This window comes from Tachysurus fulvidraco, chromosome 21 (assembly GCF_022655615.1).
Source record: "Tachysurus fulvidraco isolate hzauxx_2018 chromosome 21, HZAU_PFXX_2.0, whole genome shotgun sequence".
In the NCBI taxonomy this organism is placed as follows: Eukaryota; Metazoa; Chordata; class Actinopteri; order Siluriformes; family Bagridae; genus Tachysurus; species Tachysurus fulvidraco.
In genome coordinates, this window is record NC_062538.1 from 754,543 (window position 1) to 779,597 (window position 25,055).

The 25,055-nt window shown below is 43.6% G+C and overlaps 1 protein-coding gene across 1 annotated transcript in view; it reads right to left on the bottom strand.

Moving 5' to 3' along the window:
• Nucleotides 1–5: 5 nt before the first annotated feature.
• The window catches only part of LOC113647549 (transmembrane protein 164), a 26,000-nt gene continuing 950 nt past the window's right edge, over nt 6–25,055 (bottom strand). The window contains exons 2-6 of the mRNA XM_027154317.2: nt 8,584–8,633; nt 6,551–6,617; nt 4,467–4,545; nt 3,129–3,229; nt 6–2,077 (exon numbers count right to left, since the gene is read on the bottom strand). Coding sequence (XP_027010118.1) covers nt 1,871–2,077; nt 3,129–3,229; nt 4,467–4,545; nt 6,551–6,617; nt 8,584–8,633 — 504 coding nt within the window. The 3' untranslated portion in view covers nt 6–1,870. The remainder of the gene's footprint in view (nt 2,078–3,128; nt 3,230–4,466; nt 4,546–6,550; nt 6,618–8,583; nt 8,634–25,055) is intronic.

Consider the following 25,055-nt stretch of genomic DNA (forward strand, 5'->3'; position numbering starts at 1 on the left):
TCAGCTTAGGGAAGAACTTTTATTTTTCATTACCACAATACAGTTCATACTTCACCAAAAATATGTACAAAAAAAAACTAACTACAAAATCCCTTTCGTCCATCACCTCGACTCCAGACGCCTCCAGGCCTCAGAGGAAAACCACCAAAACCCTGCTGAGATCAGGTGTGTGTGTGTGTGTGTGTGTGTGTGTCCACTGAAGCTGGAATGATGTCCCTCATGTTCCTGACTGAAGTTTTTTCTGAGGGCAAAAGCTTCAGTTCTCAGAAGAAAGTCTGTACTAAAGTCTGTTAAAGAGTCAGATGATGAACGTTATGACAAATTTTAGTAACTTTTTTAAAAACATGTTAATGTGCAGTTTGAGGAAGTTTTATTAAATAAAAAAGAAAAGAAGAAGAAAAAGAAACGGAGATGTTCCATAGAAACTGAGGCGTGGCACTGAAAACAATCACAGAGAAAAACCTACAAGTTTTTTTATAAAATCTTTCCAGACGCCGTTTCGCTCGCTCGCTCTCACCCTGCGCTCGGCCCGTAGACCGGCTGGAAAGTGAGGAATCCGTCATCCGTCGTTTCCAAAGCAGACTAGCGATGTGTTAAAATCACAGTGAGGTGAAGCTCAGGAAGCGCTAAAAGCAGCACACATCGATACGAACACTACGTCGAAACACACGGATGCTGTTCACTACACGTTAAACACCACTGAGCGCTGAACACCGACGGGGACCGAGATGAAGGTGAACACGTGTGAGCACGGAGCGCTGGATTCACACCACTGTACAGAAAACATCACATAAAATAAAAAGGCAACTGAAGATAAAAGTCTGCTCTGAATGAGCAGAACCTCAGAATCCAGCAGACTGCAGACTCCAGGAAGGTCCTCGGCTCTGGTCCACAACACTGAGCTACAGAGACACGAGACACCGAGCGACTCAGTGCGAGAGAGTTAAAAAATTAATCACGGTAAATGATTTAATGCTCCAAAAAAATGACAGCCTTGTAACGGACGATGGAGATTTTCTACTGTTTCGGGTTTAAAGAGAGTAAAAGATGAGTAAGAACCCGAGCAGCTGGCAGAGAGACGATCTCGCGCTCGGCCGGGTTTAGAGTTAAAGAGACTGGAACAGAAGGATTTCAGTAGAATTCCATGAACCAGTCGTTAGCGTAACGTTCACACGGACGACGTCATCATCAACATTAGCGATAAAGAGTACCGTCGTTAAAACGACGTGTGTGTGTTTACTGTGACAGAAAGTGAGAGCGTCAAGAGCCAGAGAGGTGATGGAAGGGGGCGGGGCATCCAGGCGGTGGTGGTGATTAATATCAGAGAGTCTAAAGAGATTAGAGGAAGAACATCAGCAGCTGTGGGGTCGGGAACTGCTTACGGTCAGAGACGATCACACACACGGCTTTATCGTGATGTTCTAGTTAATAAAACTAACAGTAAATCTTCAGTAAAATGTCTTTAACTACCTGTTTGTGTAGCAGTTACTTTTACACCTGTCAATCATTCAGGTTCATATGTGGACTCGATCGTCTCGTTCGATCATCTCCTGTTTTATCAGGAGGAAAAATACTGTACAACTTCTCTAATGGAGTATTTCTGAGTGAGAGCTCGCACTAGCAGACTCCTGAACGATAAATCAGAAACTTCTATAATAATAATAATAATAATAATAATAATAATAATAATAATAATAATAATGAGCGGCCTGATAAGGTGGCAGTGTAATATGGTGTGGAGACGTTTAAATCCGTTTATCGTTAGCAACTTTGACCTTTTGTTATCACCAACTGGAGAGATAAAGAATAATAATAAGAGAAATAACAGGAGAGGACGAGCGGACGTTTACAGAAGGCTGTGCTCGGAGTTTCAGTCGACTTTCTTGGAGCGCAGACGTGTGGATTGGAGCATGTGACCCAGAGCGGGCGTGGCCTGCTGACAGATGATGGTGAGCGCTTTGCCGTGTACCAGCGTCAGCGCCGTCTGGTGAGCGGTGGCCCACACGCGGTACCACGGCCCGTAAAAGGGATCGGACACGGCCGGACACAGCATGTTGTTCAGATTCACCTCGGTCACCTGCGACGGGAAAAAGAGAACTCTAATGTTCTGGATATACAGAATATTTAAATAAACACCATTTCTGTGTTCAGACTCGAGTCACGATCACAAGGTGTTGACTTATTTCTCTCACAGCAGCAGCTCGGACATGAGAAGCGACTGATACTGACACTGGAGGCTCCTTCCATAAACGTCTCCTCGGACAATCTCGCTGTACTAATAACTTTATAAAATGACTTTATGTTTATTATTGATTTTATTTTACACAGAGAGTCCGCTGTACGAGTCCATGCACCGGCTGTCGCTATAGAAACGATGACAATGGAGCGAGTGCATTAATGTTTATAACCCTGTAAACTACTGACTGAGCTGCTGCTGTCACAGAGAGGAATCAACACCTGAGGTCACATATTTACACCGTGAAGCTCCATCTGTTCTATAATGAGTTTAGTGATGTAGTATTATAAGAGAAAACACACACACACACACACACACACACATGGTGTAGGAAGTGACATGTGCTTTCTTTGAAGCTGTGAATTTACAGCACTGCTAATGAGACATGACTTTGTGTTAAAAGAGTGATGTAATGATGTGGGGGAGCGTTTACTTTTGAACCTTCACTCCTCAATGTGTAGCTCTGTCTCTCTCTCTCTCTCTCTCTCTCTCCATCTCTCTCTGTCTCTCTCTCTCTCCCTCTCTCTCTCCATCTCTCTCTCTCTCTCCCTCCCTCTTTGTCTCTCCTCCCTTCATTTTCCCTGTGTTTATCAGTCACAAACAAAAACAAGACTGTCTCATTCTCTTTATTAACTGAAAAGAAGTGTCTCAGAAAGCTAACTGATCTCACTGACTACACACACACACACACACACACACACACACACACACACACACACACACACACACACACAAACACACACACAAACACAGGGAAATCTGTCTGCTATCACACACTTTAGATATCTTTAGAATGTGAAATGGAGTTAAATGTCAGATACAGGTGTGTGTGTGTGTGTGTGTGTGTGTGTGTGTGTGTGTGTGTGTGTGTGTGTGTGTGTGTGTATCCTACCATTCCGAGCCCCTGCAGGAACACAAAATGGTAGAAGAAGAGGATGCCTGTAGATAACAAAGCCCACCACATGTCACCTAGTGGCTCTGGTTTGTAGACACCTGAGAGGAAAATAAAGAGAGAGAGAGAGAGGGAGAGAGAGAGAGAGAGAGAGAGGGAGAGGGAGGGAGGGAGAGGGAGGGGGGGGGGTGGGGGAGAGAGAGACAGAGGGGGAGAGAGAGAGAGAGAGAGGGAGAGAGAGAGAGAGAGAGAGAGGGAGAGAGGAGGGGGAGTGGGGGAGAGAGAGGGGGGAGAGAGAGAGAGGGAGAGAGATTTTTAAAAAATCTTTTTAACTTTTGTTTACTGGCAAAAAAGCTAAAAGAGAGACAGACAAATGGAGAAAGGCCGACAGATTTGTTTTTATTTGAAATAACCTCTTCAATATGTTTTAAAATGTTTTCAGCAATAAGATGATGTAGTTCTCAAAACCATAATATTATATTGAATCCTGTCGATTCTTCGAAAGACAGAGTTGATTATAAACACAAGAATAAACGCAGAATAAACACAAGATGTGTAACAGCTGCACCTCACCACTAGATGGCAGACTAACACTGTCCTGTCTGAGGACAATCAGGCTGCTTCTGCAGTTTCGTTGTTACTGTAAACAAATCGTGAGGAAGATAAATGTGTCTCTGAGTGCTGCATGATTAGACCTGGATTTGCATGAACTCCATCAGATCGCTATCTATATGTAGGTTTAAAAAGCAGAAGTGGGCGTGGCCTTTGATATTTTCCCATGAAATTTCAGCAAACCACTGAAAACCCCGAGAGGAACTTCTGAACTTCTTCAGTCCGTTATCCTCAGCTACGTGACTCGACGCTCTGAGGAACATTTTTTTCTGAAATAAGTTTCACTGTAACTGAATAAAACAAGAGGAAATGCTGTTGTTTTTCTTGGTGACGATCCGTGCGGTTTCATAACAAGACGATCTTCATATCCAGTTTTTTGTTTTGATTCGTTTCACAGCTTCGATTTTTGTTTCCTGAGATATTTTCGAACGAATCGAGGAGCCGCTGTTTCCCCAAATAAAACACACAAAACGGTGAAATTATATTTCACAAAGAAAAGATTTTTTTTTCGTTTATTCTAGAAGAATCCAAATGTTTTGCTAGTTTTGCCTGATTTTGTGCTTCTGTCTTTGTGACTCCACAAAACAAACAAGTCAAATATGAGACAAACTGTAACGACGTGAATCCGACTCTGTGCTTTTAATATCTGTGTTTGTGTTTGTTTAGTTAGGATCTGTTCTGGAACGTTATTGATCTCGTCCCTTCTGGTGGACATGTGACTCTCACCTCCTTTCCTGAACAGGTAGATGGGCACCAGGTAGAGCATGGAGTGCTGGATGTAGTAGATCTCCTTCTCAAAGGGAAGCTGCCAAGATATTTTAGACACGGTTTAGTTTTAACAGGTTAAAAAAAAAAGTCAAACAAAATCAGCAAGTTGTTTTTTTTCCCCAACAAAGGATTAAAACATTAAAACTAGTTTTTCACTTTCTAAATTTCTGTAGAACCAACTCCTGAAAATCTGTTGTAGGCTTTAAACTCTTAGCTTGTGGCTGTGCAGATATAGAAATAAAAAATGTAACGTACAGCGGCTCATTCAGGAGGTCTAATCAGACTTCTCTAATCTACACCAACTGAAACGATATGCAAATCTGGGTCCTGCGATCGGATTGGTTGAGCCTCTCTCGAGGCCGTCGTGAATGTATTGTTTTCTCTGTAACTCGTTTTGCTTAGTGAACAAAGCTTGTAGTTAACAATCTGTTCGATTACTATTATGACAACGTCAATCTTCTGCACACTGAACTGCTCTGTATTCGATGGTCTGGGATCGTCATCGTATCCATGAGGAACGCTCGTTAACGCTCAGTCTGTTACAGAAAAGCAACTGATGTTTACTAGGCGTTTGCTCAGAACACCACAAGCCGACGGATTCGGGCCTGGATTATAATTAAGAACATTACTGATACACGACTGCACACTGGACATACACAATAATACTCATTTAAAGGTTATGCTGCTTTTTTATTATTATATACACTCATTACACTCACATTAAAGATAATATCTCAGGCTGTGAGTTGTTCCTGTCTCATACACTTTATTACACAGTGAGGTTACAGAGTGAGGATATGGTGCGAGGATAAGGTGTGAGGATCCAGAGTGAGGTTACAGAGTGAGGTTACAATGTGAGGACACAGAGTGAGGATACAGTGTGAGGTTACAGAGTGAGGTTACAGAGTGAGGTTACAATGTGAGGACACAGAGTGAGGATACAGAGTGAGGTTACAGAGTGAGGTTAAAATGTGAGGATACAGTGTGAGGTTACAGAGTGAGGTTAAAATGTGAGGACACAGAGTGAGGTTACAGAGTGAGGTTACAATGTGAGGATACAGTGTGAGGTTACAGCGTGAGGTTACAGAGTGAGGATACAGAGTGAGGTTACAGAGTGAGGATACAATGTGAGGATACAGTGTGAGGATACAGTGTGAGGATACAGAGTGAGGTTACAGAGTGAGGTTACAGAGTGAGGATACAGAGTGAGGTTACAGTGTGAGGTTACAGTGTGAGGTTACAGAGTGAGGATACAGTGTGAGGTTACAGAGTGAGGATACAGTGTGAGGTTACAGAGTGAGGTTACAGAGTGAGGTTACAGAGTGAGGATACAGTGTGAGGTTACAGAGTGAGGTTACAGAGTGAGGTTACAATGTGAGGATACAGTGTGAGGTTACAGAGTGAGGTTACAGAGTGAGGATACAGGGTGAGGTTACAGAGTGAGGTTACAGAGTGAGGATATGGTGTGAGGAAATGAGTAAGGTTACAGAGTGAGGATACAGTGTGAGGTTACAGAGTGAGGTTACAGAGTGAGGTTACAGAGTGAGGTTACAGGGTGAGGTTACAGAGTGAGGTTACAGAGTGAGGATATGGTGTGAGGAAATGTGTGAGGTTACAGAGTGAGGATACAGTGTGAGGTTACAGAGTGAGGTTACAGAGTGAGGATACAGAGTGAGGTTACAGAGTGAGGTTACAATGTGAGGTTACAGAGTGAGGTTACAGAGTGAGGTTACAGGGTGAGGTTACAGTGTGAGGTTACAGAGTGAGGTTACAGAGTGAGGATACAGTGTGAGGATACAGTGTGAGGTTACAGAGTGAGGTTACAGAGTGAGGATATGGTGTGAGGAAATGAGTGAGGTTAAGGTGTGAGGATACATAGTGAGGACACAGGAATGTATTTTGTGGAAACGTCATTAATATAAAACACTTTCTCTGGCAGATCCACATTAAATCCTCAGTTAATTATCTACACACTGCACAGAGGAAAAGAAAAGAATCTGTTTCTGTTTATTGATTAGACATAAAGAGTGAACAGTACTCACTAATCTGGTGTTGACGACGGGAAAGAGAAGCGCTAACAGGGCACCATTCAGCATGTGAACCTGAAGCCTGGAAGAAAGAAAACAAACACGTTTCTTCACACCCTAGTTAGCATTAGCTGGCTAGTCTATAAAACGCTAATGCTAACCAACAAGATATACACGGTGTTGAACACCAAGCTGCTGATGCACTTCTGCACTCGTCATTTGTACAAGCGCGTGATTGTGTCAGCGTTCTGTCTGTTTCTCTGCACGGGAGAATCATCAGTCAGATTTCTGGATCAGGATAAATATGGAGGTTAAACTGGACCGTTACAGGGTTTCTAACCTCCCGGTGACTCGGCCTGTGACCACAGTCGGGGATTAAAACCTCTGAGACGCAAAACACTGAGCTGAAGGTAATCTGGCAAAAATTCTCTTTCGTTTAGTCGCACAAACATAAAAGCAAACTTTCTGTAACAATTTGACTTGCAAACAGGTTCATACACAAACGTCAAAGGTAACTTGCACTGAAGCCATTTTACTCCATCAGACTACACCCGAGACCATCAAAAGACTTCCACAAATCTGATTTCCTTACGGCTTTGTTTGTTGCGTTTACAGAACAGATCCGAACTGAACGACTTTTACATACAAACAAATGGTGTCTCGCTCGTGTGTGAGAGACGAAACACAATCCTGAATCAGTTCACCTCTGAAACCTCCCGAACGCTCACTAGTGTGTGCTGTGTGGTGAGCTGTGGCCTGGTTTATATCTCCACCATCACTCGTTATTAGTGTCGTAACACAGAGAGGAGGATTATGGGTAATCGTGATGCTACACTAAAACAAACGCAGAATCCATGAAACATTCAGTGGAACTTTTTAAATTACTACGTTGTTACTTTCACTTATAAATACATTATTTTTAATAAACATCTTATTCTGAGTAATAAAGTGTTAATTATAGTCGAACTGTTCAGGTGCGGTGGATGAAACACTGCCCCACACAGTATGGAGACGGTGTCAGGCTCCAAAAGCAGAACGGGGCAATTAACATGCAGCTGAAGACTCCGCCTCCTCTATTAACATTCGCCTCACACATGCCACATCACCATGACGACGTGTAGAACCGCTCTGGGCCTATACTACATTACACATGGAGGGGTTCTCTGATCTGATGGTCAGAAGGTTTGCATCACTACGTTACCAGATTATTTCTGATGAACAGCAGCACTGACGGTGTTCTGGTTGTGACGCGGACTCGGGTTTATATTAATGTGTTTGTTCTAATGGGTTTAAGTATGGAGTATGGTTACCATAGCAACCTCCCAATGGATTAGATTACACACCATGTATGTAGACTGATAATGAATAGTGTGTTAGAGAGAGAGAAAGAGAGAGAGAGAGAGAGACAGGGTGAGAGGGAGACACGGAGAGAGAGAGACAGAGAGAGATAGAGAGATACAGAGAGAGATACAGAGAGAGACAGAGACAGAGATACAGTGAGAGAGAGACAGAGAGATACAGAGAGAGACAGAGACATAGAGATACAGTGAGAGAGAGAGAGACAGAGAGAGACAGAGAGAGAGAGAGAGAGAGAGAGAGAGAGAGACAGAGACAGACAGAGACAGAGAGAGAGAGAGAGAGAGAGAGATTGTTCTGAGTGAGATCAGGAACTGACTCGTTTCTCAGACTTTCATAATTAAATCAACGCTCTCAAAGTTTTCTTGTGTGTTTAAATGAAGCTGAAACACAAATTCAGAATTTACAAAAGTTCAGCATTCAGAAGTCTGACCCTAAAGTTCTCACGCTTTTCTCCATTATTAACACATCAGCCCTTGTGCAGAAACACCCACACTTTGTCTTTGAGTCATTTTTCATATTTAGCAGGCGCTCACACGGGAAATGCAACACCCGATTAGCATTTCTTTAACGACTTGACCAGAGTCTGGGTTACGTCGCTGGGTCCAGACGGCGTGTAGGACACGACATGAGAAGACGTAAGACGTTTGTGCAGCTTCACAGTGACCGTACATGACTGAGTGGTTCCTCACCTGAACACGACCATGGCTGTTTTACAGGGTGGACACGCAAGCAGGAAGATCTGTGGGCAGAAAACAGACGAGACGAACAGACAGAGTGTTCAGGGTCAGAGTCCAGGTGCAACGATACACTAATGACACAATAACTATACAGTAATGACACAATAACGATACACTAATGACACAATAACTATACAGTAATGACAGAATAACGATACAGTAATGACACAATAACTATACAGTAATGACACAATAACGATACAGTAATGACACACTAATGACACAATAACTATACAGTAATGACACAATAATGATACAATAACGATACACTAATGACACAATAACGATACACTAATGACACACTAACGATACAGTAATGACACAATAACGATACAGTAATGACACAATAACGATACACTAATGACACACTAACGATACAGTAATGACACAATAACGATACACTAATGACAAAATAACGATACACTAATGACACACTAACGATACAGTAATGACACAATACGACACAATATGACATTTTGTTTCTGTACATTTTGTTTTCAGTGTGTTTTTATCGGTAACTTAAGGATCAAGCAATTTTTCAGCCAAAAGAAAGGACAAATCATTCAATGTAGACATCAAACAAACAAACAAACAAACAGATAAACAAACAAACAAATAAATAAATAACAGACTCGACTCCACCAGTTCATCTACACTCTGATCTCATGTATCTTGTATTTAACAGAATGATTCAGGGCCAAATATTCCCAGCAGACTGGGATCAGAGTTCCTCACACAGCAGACGCCAGCCATCTGTGATCATCAGCAGGAAACGAGTCGCACCGAGTCGCCGACACGCCACTGAGCGTCATGCCATCAGACGGGTCATTTACACGTCCTCCAATAAACAGGGGCGAGGTGAAAGGTCAGAAAATGCCCCCCCCAAACCACACACACGTACGCACACTCACACACACACACACACTCACCCACACTCACACACATATACACACACTCACACTCACATATACACACACAACACACACTCTCACACACACACATATACACACACAACACACACACACACACACACACTCACATATACACACACATACACACACTCACACACACATATACACACACAACACACACACTCACACACACTCTCACACACACACACACATATACACACCCACAACACACACACACACATACACACTCACACACACATATACAAACACACAACACACACACATATACACACACACAACACACACACACACACTCACACACACACAACACACACACTCACACACACACTCTCTCTCACACACACACATACACACCCACAACACACACACACTCACACACACATATACACACACACACTCACACACACATATACACACACAACACACACACACTCACACACACATATACACACACTCACACACATACACACACACAACACACACACACACACACATACACATACACACACACACACACATACACATACACACACTCACACACATATACACACACACACACACAGTAACTGTACAGAACGGCACCTCGTAAACACAGTAAACCTACAGAACATGATCCAGATGGACGCCAGGATAAAGATTTACACATAATAATAAAAGATTTAGAAATGATGTTGTAAAGTTTTTAATAAAATCACACGGCAACGAGGCGGCGTTTCGTTCTCAAATCACAGATCCGACTCTGATTCTGTGACTCGTGATCCTGATAAGAAACGGCTCTTTATCAGTAATAAAGATAAGCGAGTTATTCAAAGCTCATCACAGGAACTTATCAAATATTTGTCTAGGACTCAGAGCCAATTTTAATTCTTTTTAGTTGCTATTTGCTTTGGTTTCATTCCAGACTAAAAAACAACAACATTCGGCTGCAGAGCTGCAAAACGTCCTCGTAAAACTCTCGAGCGAACAAAGCTTTACTAAAGAGAAGAATCAGCCGAGGACACCGAAATAACTGAAATAGTAATTATATTATAAATTAAGTATTTTTCTTTTTGTTCATCTCCAGAATGATTCCTGCAGCGATTTGATTCAGAGTCGATTTGCTTTCTCGATTCAGACAGAAACGGCTCGCTCGGGATTTTTGGTGCAATTGCTGAAAGAGGAAAACATAAAACACGCCAGCTTTCTATCACACGTGTAAAAGCACACACAGAGGGTGTGGCTAAAAGAGAGAGAGAGAGAGAGAGAGAGAGAGAGAGAGAGAGAGAGAGAGAGAGAGACAGAGAGACAGAGAGAGAGAGATGAATAATAGCAGAAGAATTTCTCTTTCTCCTTCAGTCTGTCAGCACATATTATCCAGGGTGAGGCAGATGAGAACAGGATGTGACCCGTTAGGTAACAGGAACGAGCCGAGTCGCTCTCATCCATTCTCTTTCTCTGGCTCTGTTTCTGAAAAGCATATTAATGAACCTGTTCCATGTGGGTGAGACTAGAAACTGAACATGACCTCATGGTCATGGCGTATTCGTCCGGAATAAACTGCACTCTCGAGCTAAAAGCGTAGCGCCGTCCTACACGGCACATGAAATTAAAAGCTGGATTTGGGTTTGAATAATTTTCTGTACAGCATCTGAACAACAAACTGCTCATTGTTCATAGTTTTGGCTCAGTTTCTTCTCTTCTGCTTTTTCTTTCCCCCAAACGGACCGAAGCCGACGATTCCTGTTCTGTTCCTCTCACACCACAAGGAGGCGCTCTGCCACTGCTATGGAGACCCTCTGTTTAAGTACATTAGCGTACAAATTTATGCAGAAATTATTTTTTTTCAAATGACAATTTAAGCTTTTGTTTTCAAATCTCTAACTCTAACTGAACCGCTGTAAGTTTTGGGGGAGGAGCTTTATTTACATATATTTAAATAAGGTCGGCCTGAATGAGCAAAAAAAAAAAACCAAACAAATCATTTAAATCTTTTTCAGTGCCACATATTTACCTGTTAGTGAATTTTACTTACTGCACCTTTAAGTATTAAAACTGCATAACGTTCCTCTCGCTTGTTGTTTTACTGTTTGTTAAAACTCGTTATAAACCTGTTTAAAACCCAAAAGAAAAGGTTTCGACGCTCAGACTGAACGAAACGGCCCAAAAGATTCACGGTGACTCTGGATCTAAACAATGTTCCTCTGTAGGCTTCTTCTTTTATTCTCCATGACAAAGCGAGTCACTCCATATAAACATGTTGCCACGGTGACGTCCGAGTGTTTTTTAAACACACGCAGAGGCTTTATGCCTTTAGGCTTGGTTTTTTTATTTTGTTTTTTTGTTCACGATCAAGCGAAAGGTTTAAGCTGTTGTACTAACGATCAGAAGGTTTGAGTTTGAGGACCAAACCGAGCTGCCTCTGTTGGGCCCCTGAGCAAGGCCCTTAACTTTCAGTTGTATACATGTAAGGTGCTCCGTATAAAGTCTGTCGATATAGTTTGCGGTTGTTAGAACCACAGAATCCAAAGCACTTTTATACGTCGTTCAGGATAAGTGCGTCTGCCAAACGCTATGAATGTAAATGTAAAGAAAGAAAAAAAAAATCACGAGCAGTAACGACCTTTACACCGGACTCCTGCCGGCGTCTCTGCTCCCACAAGAGAATGAGGATTGTTCGGAGAGAAGTGAGCCGAGGATTTGAGTGTTCTGCGTCTCTCGAGCTCACACGGTGAACACAGAGTCGATATAAAGCCCGAGGGCATGAAAGCAACAGGAAGGAAACAGCAGCCCTGCCTTTCAGCACGAGGCTTATCAGACCTTCACGTCTCTGCTGCTGTGCCTCGACTGCAAATAACCACAGACAGAAAACCTGGTTTTAATCCACAACCCACATCACTGGGGTTTGTCACCATTTCAAAATCAAAATGTTTATTAATCTGTTACTAAACTTTCTCACTTCTCAACAGAATTGATTTGGAAAACTGTCATTTTCACGGTTAAAGTAGAAACACATCGTATGGAGCAACAGCGAAACTTGAACATTGTGAACTGAGAACTTTTACACGAGTGAATGTGTCCATGGACCTTATATTTAAAGAGACGAACCTTTATCACTATAATAATGGTGATCATGTTGTAGGGCTGATTGTTCTGTCCCAGAACAGATAATAATACATAAACAAACAAAAAGCGTTTAATTATGGACTTTCAAAGGCTCACTGATTTATTATTGGTGTTGACATCATTGTTCTGGATCCACAAACAATCCTCAACATGAATCAGGCTTTTATTTCTTAACAAAGACGAGTCTGGTGTTCCTCCTCCTCACCGTGCACAATGATCCACAGACATCAGACTGTGTGTGTGTGTGTGTGTGTGTGTGTGTGTGTGTGTGTGTGTGTGTGTGTGTGTGTGTGTGTGTGTGTGTGAGTGTGTGTGTGTGTGTGTGTGTGTGTGTGAGTGTGTGAGTGTGTGTGTGTGTGTGTGTGTGTGTGTGTGTGTGTGTGTGTGTGTGTGTGAGTTGGTGTGTGTGTGTGTGTGAGTTTGTGTGTGTGTTTGTGAGTGTGTGTGTGTGGGTGTGTGTGAGTTGGTGTGTGTGTGTGTGTGTGTGTGAGTTGGTGTGTGTGAGTTGGTGTGTGTGTGTGTGAGTTGGTGTGTGTGTGCGTGTGTGTGAGTGGGTGTGTGTGAGTTGATGTGTGTGTGTGTGTGTGTGTGTGTGTGAGTTGGTGTGTGTGTGTGAGTTGGTGTGTGTGTGTGAGTTGGTGTGTGTTTGTGAGTGTGTGTGTGTGAGTGTGTGTGCGTGTGTGTCTGTGTGTGAGTTAGTGTGTGCGTGTGTGTGTGTGTGTGAGTTGGTGTGTGTGTGTGTGTGTGAGTTGGTGTGTGTGTGTGTGTGTGTGTGTGTGTGTGTGTGTGTGTGTGTGTGTGTGTGTGTGAGTTGGTGTGTGTGTGCATGTGTGTGAGTGGGTGTGTGTGAGTTGATGTGTGTGTGTGTGTGTGTGTGTGTGTGAGTTGGTGTGTGTGTGTGTGAGTTGGTGTGTGTGTGTGAGTTGGTGTGTGTTTGTGAGTGTGTGTGTGTGAGTGTGTGTGCGTGTGTGTCTGTGTGTGAGTTAGTGTGTGCGTGTGTGTGTGTGTGTGAGTTGGTGTGTGTGTGTGTGTGTGTGAGTTGGTGTGTGTGTGTGAGTTGGTGTGTGTGTGTGTGAGTTGATGTGTGTGTGTGTGTGTGTGTGAGTTGGTGTGTGTGTGTGTGTGTGTGTGTGTGTGTGTGTGTGAGTCATCAGACTGTAGTATTACTGACTAAATGGTGACTCTTTATAAAGTTAAACCCTGAAGATTAAGACTTCCTTGTGGATGCTCACAGAAATGAGGATAAAGTCGTGTACAAACAGGCCGAATACACACACACACTGCAAAAGGAGATCTAAGAGGAATTATTCTGAAAAGCATCGGATTCGGTTTTCCTCTAATGACTCAGCTTCATCGTGGAAAGGTCTGAAAGCCATCACCTGCCTTTAACACCATCATCCCATCATCCTCCAGCCCAAAGTAACCCAGCTCTCCGTGCCCTCCTCTGTCTGACAGACAGGCAGCAGCTAGTGTGACTGGGGAAACTCAAATCCAGCACCCGCAACCATCAGCAGTGGCGCTCCTCAGGGTTGTGTCCTCTCCCCACTGCTCTTCTCCCTGTACACAAACGACTGCACCTCTAATGACCCCTCTGTCAAGCTCCTGAAGTTTGCAGATGACACCACACTGATTGGCTTCATCCAGGATGGTGACGAGTCTGCTTACAGACTGGAGGTTGAACGGCTGGCTGTCTGGTGCAGCCTTAACAACCTGGAGCTGAACACAATCTCCCAGGACCTGAAGTGGGACATTCACATTGACTCCATTGTAAAAAAGGCTCAGCAGAGGTTCCTTTGCCAGCTGAGGGAGTTCAACCTGCCACAGGATCTGCTGAAACAGTTCTACACTGCCATCATAGAATCCATCCTCTGAACTTCAGTGACTGTTTGGTTCAGTTCAGCTACCAAATCCGACCTCAGGAGACTACAGAGTGTAGTCCAGACTGCTGAGCGGATCATTGGCACAACTCTCCCCACTCTCCAAGACCTGTACTTCTCCAGAGTGAGCAAAAGGGCAAAGTCAATCACTCTGGAACCCTCACATCCAGCACACGCACCTCACTCTGGACCCCTCACATCCAACACACTCACTCACTCTGGACCCCTCAGATCCAACACACTCACTCACTCTGGACCCCTCACATCCAACACACTCACTCACTCTGGACCCCTCACATCCAACACACTCCCTCACTCTGGACCCCTCACATCCAGCACACGCCCTTACTCTGGACCCCTCACATCCAGCACACTCACTCACTCTGGACCCCTCACATCCAGCACACGCCCTTACTCTGGACCCTTCACATCCAGCACACTCACTCACTCTGGACCCCTCACATCCAGCACACGCCCTTACTATGGACCCCTCACATCCAGCACACTCACTCACACTGGAACCCTCACATCCAGCACACTCACTCTGGACCCCTCACATCCAGCACACGCCCTTACTCTGGACCCCTCACATCCAGCACACTCACTCACTCTGGAACCCTCACATCCAGCACACTCACTCACACTGGAACCCTCACATCCAGCACACTCACTCACACTGGAACCCTCACATCCAGCACACTCACTCACTCTGGAACCCTCACATCCAGCACACTCGCTCACTCTGGAACCCTCACATCCAGCACACTCACTCACACTGGAACCCTCACATCCAGCACACTCACTCACACTGGAACCCTCACATCCAGCACACTCACTCACTCTGGACCCCTCACATCCAGCACACTCACTCACACTGGAACCCTCACATCCAGCACACTCACTCACACTGGAACCCTCACATCCAGCACACTCACTCACACTGGAACCCTCACATCCAGCACACTCACTCACACTGGAACCCTCACATCCAGCACACTCACTCACTCTGGACCCCTCACATCCAGCACACTCAATCACTCTGGACCCCTCACATCCAGCACACTCACTCACTCTGGACCCCTCACATCCAGCACACTCGCTCACTCTGGAACCCTCACATCCAGCACACTCACTCACACTGGAACCCTCACATCCAGCACACTCACTCACACTGGAACCCTCACATCCAGCACACGCACCTCACTCTGGACCCCTCACATCCAGCACACTCGCTCACTCTGGAACCCTCACATCCAGCACACTCACTCACACTGGAACCCTCACATCCAGCACACTCACTCACACTGGAACCCTCACATCCAGCACACTCACTCACTCTGGACCCCTCACATCCAGCACACTCGCTCACTCTGGAACCCTCACATCCAGCACACTCACTCACACTGGAACCCTCACATCCAGCACACTCACTCACACTGGAACCCTCACATCCAGCACACTCACTCACTCTGGACCCCTCACATCCAGCACACTCGCTCACTCTGGAACCCTCACATCCAGCACACTCACTCACACTGGAACCCTCACATCCAGCACACTCACTCACACTGGAACCCTCACATCCAGCACACGCACCTCACTCTGGACCCCTCACATCCAGCACACGCACCTCACTCTGGACCCCTCACATCCAGCACACGCACCTCACTCTGGACCCCTCACATCCAGCACACGCCCTCACTCTGGACCCCTCACAACGTTTTGGTGCTACTTAAGAACCACTAAATTAGGCTCCGAACTTGCACTCAAACTGCCTCGGTGGTAAAGGGGCACAGAACAAGCAGACACAGGAACAGTTTCTTCCCTCAGACAATCCATCTGATGAACACTTGACATACACGGAACACACAACACTATTCTTACATTATTTACTTAAAACACAAAGTATTTATATTTCTGTTGCACATTTCAAACTTGTACATTTGTACATACAAATAATAAATACTGTATATTGTACATGTCATTCTGTTACACTCTGAGCTTCTGTCACTAAAACTAATTCCTCGCATGTGAAAACAGACCTGGCAATAAAGCTCTTTCTGATTCTGATTCTGTTCCCTGTTCGGTGTCTCTACAGTGGATCATCTGCTCCATATAATTACGTAATTTGGTGTTGGTTTTACACCAGACGCCCTCCTAAACACAGCCTCTCATTTTATCCGGTCTTGGGAGAGATTAAGACTAGTTTAAATCGCTTAATTATGATTCTGTGATATTAAAAGCTTTCAGTCTGCTGTGTGTGTGAGTGTGTGTGAGTGTATGTGTGTGTGTGTGAGTGTGTGTGAGTGTGTGTGGGTGTGAGTGTGTGTGTGTGAGTGTATGTGTGTGTGTGAGAGAGTGTGTGTGTGTGTGTGTGTGTGTGTGTGTGCGTGCGTGTATGTATGTGTGCGTGTGTGTGTGTGAGCGTATGTATGTGTGTGTGTGTGTGTGTGTGTGTGTGTGTGAGTGTGTGAGTGTGTGTTTGTGTGTGTGTGTGAGTGAGTGTGTGTGAGTGAGTGTGTGTGTGTGTGTTTGTGTGCGTGTGTGTATGTGAGTGTGTGTGTTTGTGTGTGTGTTTGTATGTGTGTGTGTGTGTGTGTGTGTGAGTGTGTGTGTGTGAGTGTGTGTGTGAGTATGTGTGTGTGTGTGTGAGAGAGTGTGTGAGTGTATGTGTGTGTGTGAGAGTGTGTGTATGTGTGTGCGTGTGTGTGTGTGAGTGAGTGTATGTATGTGTGCGTGTGTGTGTGTGTGTGTGAGAGTGTGTGTGTGTGTGTGAGTGTGTGTGTGTGTGTGTGTGTGTGTGTGTGTGTGTGTGTGTGTGTGTGTGTGTGAGAGAGAGAGAGAGTGTGTGTGAGTGTGTGTGTGTGTAGCAGGGCTGTTAAAGCACTTATCTATTCACTATGTATACTGATATATCTGTCTGGGTGTGGCAGACTCCGCTTAGCCTGTGTGTGTGTGTGTGTGTGTGTGTGTGTGTGTGTGTGTGTGTGTGTGTGTGTGTGTGTGTGTGAGTTTAAATCACTTAATTATGATTCTGTGATATTAAAAGCTTTCAGTCTGCTGATCTTTCCAGATCACGGATCTCAGACACGAACTCCACCCAAGTCACTCTGACGTTTCTGACAAACCCATGACGACACGTCGGTCACGTCCTTTACATACATGTCCAGATTCTTCTGTTTGTTTACATTCATAAATCATAGGACTGTGTATTTTTTTAAAATATTACTTTAATTAATGAATAATTACTCCGTCCAGGGTGTCTCCTGCCTCGATGCCCGATGACGCCTGAGATAGACACAGGCTCCCTGTGACCCGAGAAGGTCGGATAAGTGGTAGAAGATGAATGAATGAATGAATGATGAATAGTTTTCAAAGGCTAAGACATTCATCTGAGTCTGTGAATGTTTGTCTAAATCCTTATAGATAACATCATAAACAATAAGATTAAGAAGAATAATTTATGTTAACCTCCAGCCGTTTAAATCTATTTAAATACACGTGATATAAGTTTCTATGTAAATGTAAATATTCGTCTCTGAATCCGTTCACATATTTGAGGTTTTAAATAAATGAGTATTTAAGTGATGTCAGTAAGATTAGTCATAAAGGTGACTAAAGGTCAGGTAACAAAGGCTCCGAAACCCAAACCAGGACATTTAACACCTTCAAATCCATGACACAATAGAAGCCGTTAAGAACGTTAGACTTCTGCAGGTTGGAGAAACGACAGAAGACGACGCAGCGGAAAAAAGCAGCGGAAAAAAGCAGCGGAAAAAAGTGTAAAAGAGAAAAAGAAAATGAGAAATTTGAATCTGTGTAAGTTTGCTGTCAGTACAAGTGACTAGCGCTACGCAGTTTGCTAACAAATGAATCAGAAGTACAATACATTGGGGGGGGGGGGGCACGGTGGCTTAGTGGTTAGCACGTTCGCCTCACACCTCCAGGGTCGGGGGTTCGATTCCCACCTCCGCCTTGTGTGTGTGGAGTTTGCATGTTCTCCCCGTGCCTCGGGGGTTTCCTCCGGGTACTCCGGTTTCCTCCCCCGGTCCAAAGACATGCATGGTAGGTTGATTGGCATCTCTGGAAAATTGTCCGTAGTGTGTGAGTGTGTGTGTGTGTGTGTGTGTGTGTGAGTGAATGAGAGTGTGTGTGTGCCCTGTGATGGGTTGGCACTCCGTCCAGGGTGTATCCTGCCTCGTGGAATAAAAACACTGTCAATAATAATCGTCCGTAATTCAAAGCTTTTGTGTATAAATTTTAATTTTGCCGAGTCGGATCCCTTCGTTACTCGTTACTACAAAATAAAGTCAGCAGAAATGTGTGTGACTGTAATAAGGGAGGTTTGGTGTATCACTGCTCCTAGATTGTATTACGCTCTGCACGCTGTACGGAGAAGCACAGGTACGCGCAGCGTGCACGCGCAGTCAGAGCTGGGGGCGTTTATCTATAACGGCGGCAACCAAACGCAGTGGAATGTCACTATTCTTATTACCAGAGTTGTAGCACAAACTAAATATTAATGCAAACAATCCATTCAATACTAAATAAAAATAACATTTATTGATTTGGTCTTTGTGAATATTAGTTTATTAATGACGTCATCCATCGGACACACTGTTTGTAGAGAACACACACACACATGAACTGATCTGATTCAAGACCGGCATCATTACATCATGCATAAAATTTTGGTGTCTACTTTTGCCATTTTAAACAACACCATAACTTTTGGCTTACTATGTAGTCATATAATATATAATATAAAACTCTTCTTGTTTTAAATTCTCACTGAGGGATAAAACCCCCTAAAGATGAAACCCTAGAACTGCCCCTGATCTTATACCTACTGAAAATCACTGACATTTTACTTTTTACTTTTACTTCAAATACTTAAGTACATTAAATATCAGAAAAATACTTTTGATACTTAAGTACAGTAAATATCAGATACTTTAAGACAATGGCGTAAGTTTGATTTTGACATTGGTGGGGACATAATTTATTTGACATTGGTGGGGACATAATTTATTTGACATTGGTGGGGACATAATTTATTTGACATTGGTGGGGACATAATTTAGTTGACATTGTTGGGGACAACGTTCCCCGTATTTTGTGCATAAAACTCTTGTTATAAGAATACTTTCTTCCTCACATAACGGTAACCTGCATAATCACGTTGCATAATGCTTCATACAACGGAATATAGCTGCAGCCGACCTCAACACATTAGCGAGAAAGACAAAGCCAATCAAACAGCGACGTGGGTTAGAGAGGCAGGCCAATGTAAGTTACAGAGGCAAGATTCATTGCAGGGGGTAAATCTGTAAACCGTTTGTGTTCCACAAGTTCCACTAGTTTTTCCAGAACGCCGTTGTAAAATATTTTCATCTTATTTAATGATTCCTGGATAAATGTTAAATGAAATAAGTAAAAAAGCACAAGACACAGACGAATATCAGTGGTTATGTATAAATATATATATAGGCTTGGTCGAATTATTGCTAGGGACAATTGAGTGTTCCCTGGATATTGGTAGGGACATGTCCCCACCGTCCCTACCCAAATCGACGCCCTTGCTTTAAGACTTTTACTTGAGTAGTATTCTAAAGGGTGACTTTCACTTATACTAAAGTCTTTTTCTAGTACGATACTTGTACTTTTACTCAAGTATCGCTTTCTTAGTACTTTATACAACACTGACGATGAGCGAGCGCTTGGCCGCTGATCCGCCATTTCGGCGTCGGTGGTTTAAAAGAGGGCGGGGCGCATGCGCACTTTGTGGACTCGATTCCTCTTCCCTCGGATAGTAATGCCTGTGAACGTGATGACGTATTTTTGACAGTTGTTTCGCAGACCGTTTTCGTGTGTGAAAAAGAGGTGTTGTGAAAACAAGCGTTGTGTGTAAACTGTCATAGTCGTACATTTTGGAGTCGTATTTGAACAAACACGCAAAATCCCGTATCTGTAAACCGCCGTGGCCGCAGGTTCTGGGATCCGACTCCGCAAAATTAAAATTTACACACAAATGCTTTGAATTACGTACGATTATTATTGACAGTGTTTTTATTCCATATGCCTCGATGCCCGATGACGCCTGAGATAGGCACAGGCTCCCCGGGACCCGAGAAGTTCGGATAAGCGGTAGGAAATGAATGAATGAATGAATGAATGATTGATCAACTGTAAGTGTTCACTATACTGAATGTGTGGCGTGAATAAGTGGAACAACTGTCTATTGTTTTCCTACAGAATGATTAGACGTGAAACCGAGCTCATGTGATAGATGTGTAGCAAACAGATGAGAAGGTGATGAGACCTTTGGGAGGTTTCTAATGAGGTGTAAAGTGTAAATATGACAAAACTTTAATTATGCAAGAACTCTGCTGCTTAGAAATTACACAAGCAACCACAGGAAGTGGAACTATTGAAAAGCCCTGCTTTGTCCTTTCTTTCTTTTCATCCGTTGTCCTAAGAAAACGACGTCCCCTTCCTCTGGCAACAGACACCTATGTTCTCCTGAGTGAATACAAGGAACGGTTCCAAGAGATCCTCACTGCTCTGGCACAGGGGCATTGAACCTGGCACCATGACTGCTCGCTCCTGCCAATTGTCCTGATTCCCATCCAAGCTGCGGGTGGCGCTGTGGTGCACGAGAGCATGCAACAATACGTGGACTCAAGAAGCTATTATTGTGATTTTGACCACACAGAGCTGACGCAGTACACAGTGAAGTAAAACAACGTTACTCCAGAACAGGAACCCTGGAGTTTCATCAGGACAGAGCTCTATACAACACCACAGAGACAAGAACTAAAGACTAAATTAACACAAGCACATTGAGTACATAGTGTACTGACAGAGTGTGGACCAAGAGATAGAGTGTGGGACGAGAGACAGAGTGTGGAACAAGAGACAGAGTGTGAGACGAGCGACAGAGTGTGGGACGAGAGACAGAGTGTGGGACGAGAGACAGAGTGTGGAACAAGAGACAGAGTGTGAGACGAGCGACAGAGTGTGGGACGAGAGACAGAGTGTGGGACGAGAGACAGAGTCTGGGACGAGAGACAGAGTCTGGGACAAGAGACAGAGTGTGAGACGAGAGACAGAGTGTGAGACGAGAGACAGAGAGTGGGACAAGAGACAGAGTATGGGATGAGAGACAGAGTGTGGGACGAGACAGAGTGGGATGAGAAACAGAGTGTGGGACAAGAGACAGGGCGTGGGATGAGAGACAGAGCATGAGACGAGAGACAGAGTGTGGGATGAGAGACAGAGCGAGACAGTGTGCGACAAGACAGTGTGAGACAAGACAGTGTGAGATGAGAGTGTGAGACGAGACAGTGCGAGACGAGACAGTGCGAGACGACACAGAGTGTGAGACGAGACAGTGCGAGACGACACAGAGTGTGAGACGAGACAATATAATACACTACAGGACAGAAACATAAACCCAGCACTGACCAGTGTCCAGTCTGTATGGACCACAGTGTAATATGTTCACGTGTGATAGCAGCAGTTTTTAACAGTATTAAAGTGTGATGTGCAAAAAACTGCATAAAAAAGGGGAAGGAAGTAAGAGTGCAATCAGTGTGATGACACACGAAGTCGGTTCAATCAGAGAAAGAACTTTGTGAAGAAACACTTCCTGGAGGTCAGGAATACTTTTCTTCTGTTTTTATTACAGGCTGCAGTTACTTACAGCTTGTGGAAACGTTCAGTCCTTTCACGATCTGATGCTGGTCCCTTTTCATCCCCACAAGACATCATAGTGAATTATCATCATTCAGTTATAGTTACACGTGCGACAGTCTCTCATCCAGAGCGACGTACACAAGTGCTATGGAGTCTCCGTTATTGAGTACGTTAACTCTGTGTCGCTAGGATACACACTTAACGTACGACGGGTCTAAATCGCCTTTTTTAAAAATTTTTATTTTTTTAATTAAAATTAGACCCGAGTCTGACCCGAATGTTACTTTAGTGTAACCGCTACAGCTTGGATTCATAATTGATTGACAGGTCTGTTTCAACAAAAATTAGCTTACCGCCAGCCACATGTCGCATGCAGTTTTGGCAAACAGAGGAGAGGTTGGAAAAGGACTCGAGTCGAGGCACACACACAAGATACAGTAGTTTGGGTCTTCTCGGGTCCGTTCGGTAAAAACACGTTCATTTTAAATGACCCGAGACCCGACGCAGCTATTATTATACCCGACCCGTGTCCGAGGCACACGTGAAACTTTTAGACCCGAACTCGCTCGGACCTCGGGTCGGACCTCGGGTTTCCGGATCTAAGTGGACCCGTGAAGACCTCTAATAAATCAATTCAGAAACATGACATTGATTCACACAGCGCTATCCCATAATGCAATGGGGCATCAAATAGAACCGGAGGCAGCCATGTCAGGACTTTAAGTGTAAATGCTGAAGGTGTTAAACGTTGTTCCTTGTGGTGAAATTTGACTCGTGTAACAGCATCCGAGTAAACTGTGTAACGATTTTGTCGTCTCTACCCGTCACGCTCCGTTATTTAAGACCGAGATTTCAGGCTAGAGGAAGATGTGGTTACGAAGATTAAACAATCGGCTAAAAAGCGAAATCGCCGTCATGCGACGTGAACAGATGCTTCTGCTTTATCTTCTTCCTCCTCCTGAGGAACCTTCTCTGTCCCATCATCTCTGCTTAATGCAAGAGGCACGTCTCAAACACGTCTTCCAGAAAGCACTGAAATATGAAGGAAGACCAAACCTTGGAAGAAATGGAAGAACTTTTCAGTGAAGAAATAACATTCAGCACATCGAAGATTTGTCCATATTCGACGGTGAGAGGAAGGGTTTTTATTTAAACTTTCCATCAGAAATGATGAAGATACTTTAGAGTCATTAGGATTATTAAGAAACCTACAACGATCCTTAACAGAGACGGTTCGAGACCTCGGACTCTTCTGCCTTAATGATAACAAAACCTCAAGCATCAGCTGATACCGACTTAAACCCACAACCTCTGACAGAACAAAGTATAAACAAAATAAGACCAATAAAGCAAAATAAAATCCGGTTTAAAAAAACATTTTCTCCAATTCCATTTTTTTTTTTACAGAATCAGATGATCAGCAGAAGGAGACAATCTTTTGTTGGTTTCTCATTAAATAATGAACAGTGACTCTCTAGTGGCCTGAGGTGTGTGTGTGTGTGTGTGTGTGTGTGTGTGTGTGTGTGTGTGTGTGTATGTGAGTGGGTTCCTAAAACTCTTAACCAAAACACAGCTCATGTTTTACATAAACAAATGAGCTTTGTGCCCCTTGACTCTTCTCCTCCAGATGATTTGTGAGAGATGGAGCTTGGATATTTTCAGCCGCAGAACTATTTCTCAACTCAGCAGTAACAACTGGGTGTTTCTATTGCACTTGCTTGACACATACTGTACACACACACACACACGTACACACACACACACACACACACACACACAAACACACACACAAACACACACACACACATATACACACACACATACACACACACACGTACACACAAACAGACACACACACACATATATACACACACACACACACACACACACATACACACACACACACATACACACACACACACACAAACAGACACACACACACACACACACATACACAAACAGACACACACACATATACACACACACACATACACACACACACACATACAAACAGACACACATACAAACAGACACACACACACACACATACACACACACACATACACACAAACAGACACACACATACACACACATTCAGACACACCTCATTGAAGTGTTCTCACCCGGTTCTAATCAAACTCTATCATGGCCTGGTTGCAGTGAGCAAATGATTCGACTCTGAATCAAATCCCTGAAGTGAATCACTACATGCTCTGTGTGTTTTTAAACTCTATAAACAGAGTAATAAGTGTGAACGCATGGCTTCATGCAGACGTCCAACACAATATTACAACACTAACCAACACATAAAACACCCTGCAGTTGTTTCAATGGTAATATTTTTAGTTTAAGGTTCCAGGAGTTCGACTTTCGACTGCGAGTGTTTTCATTACAAACACGAAACCCTGAGCTCCAACATCCACTCGCTCTCACATCTGCTGGATGTTTTTATGTTTTATTGATTTTATATTAGTTTAAACATTGTACTTATTTTTGCCGGATTGTAAAACAGGATTTTATCGTATTTATTTACGACGTTATTATTCTACGTTATTTTATCCGCCTTGATTATTATCACACTAAAATAAAATATCTCAGCAAAATAATATTTATTAATGTAGTATATGCTGGTGTTTATTACGGTATTATTACGGTATTATTACACATTTAAACCTTTATGAAGTACAACATTAAACTTTATGATTAGCTGTGTTTCTTTACTGTCTTCGTTTCATTACTTTGGGGCAGTTTGTGTTATATGAAGCAATAAGTCCAGATGTTCTCTCACCTGTATCGTGGTGATTTATCAGATTTA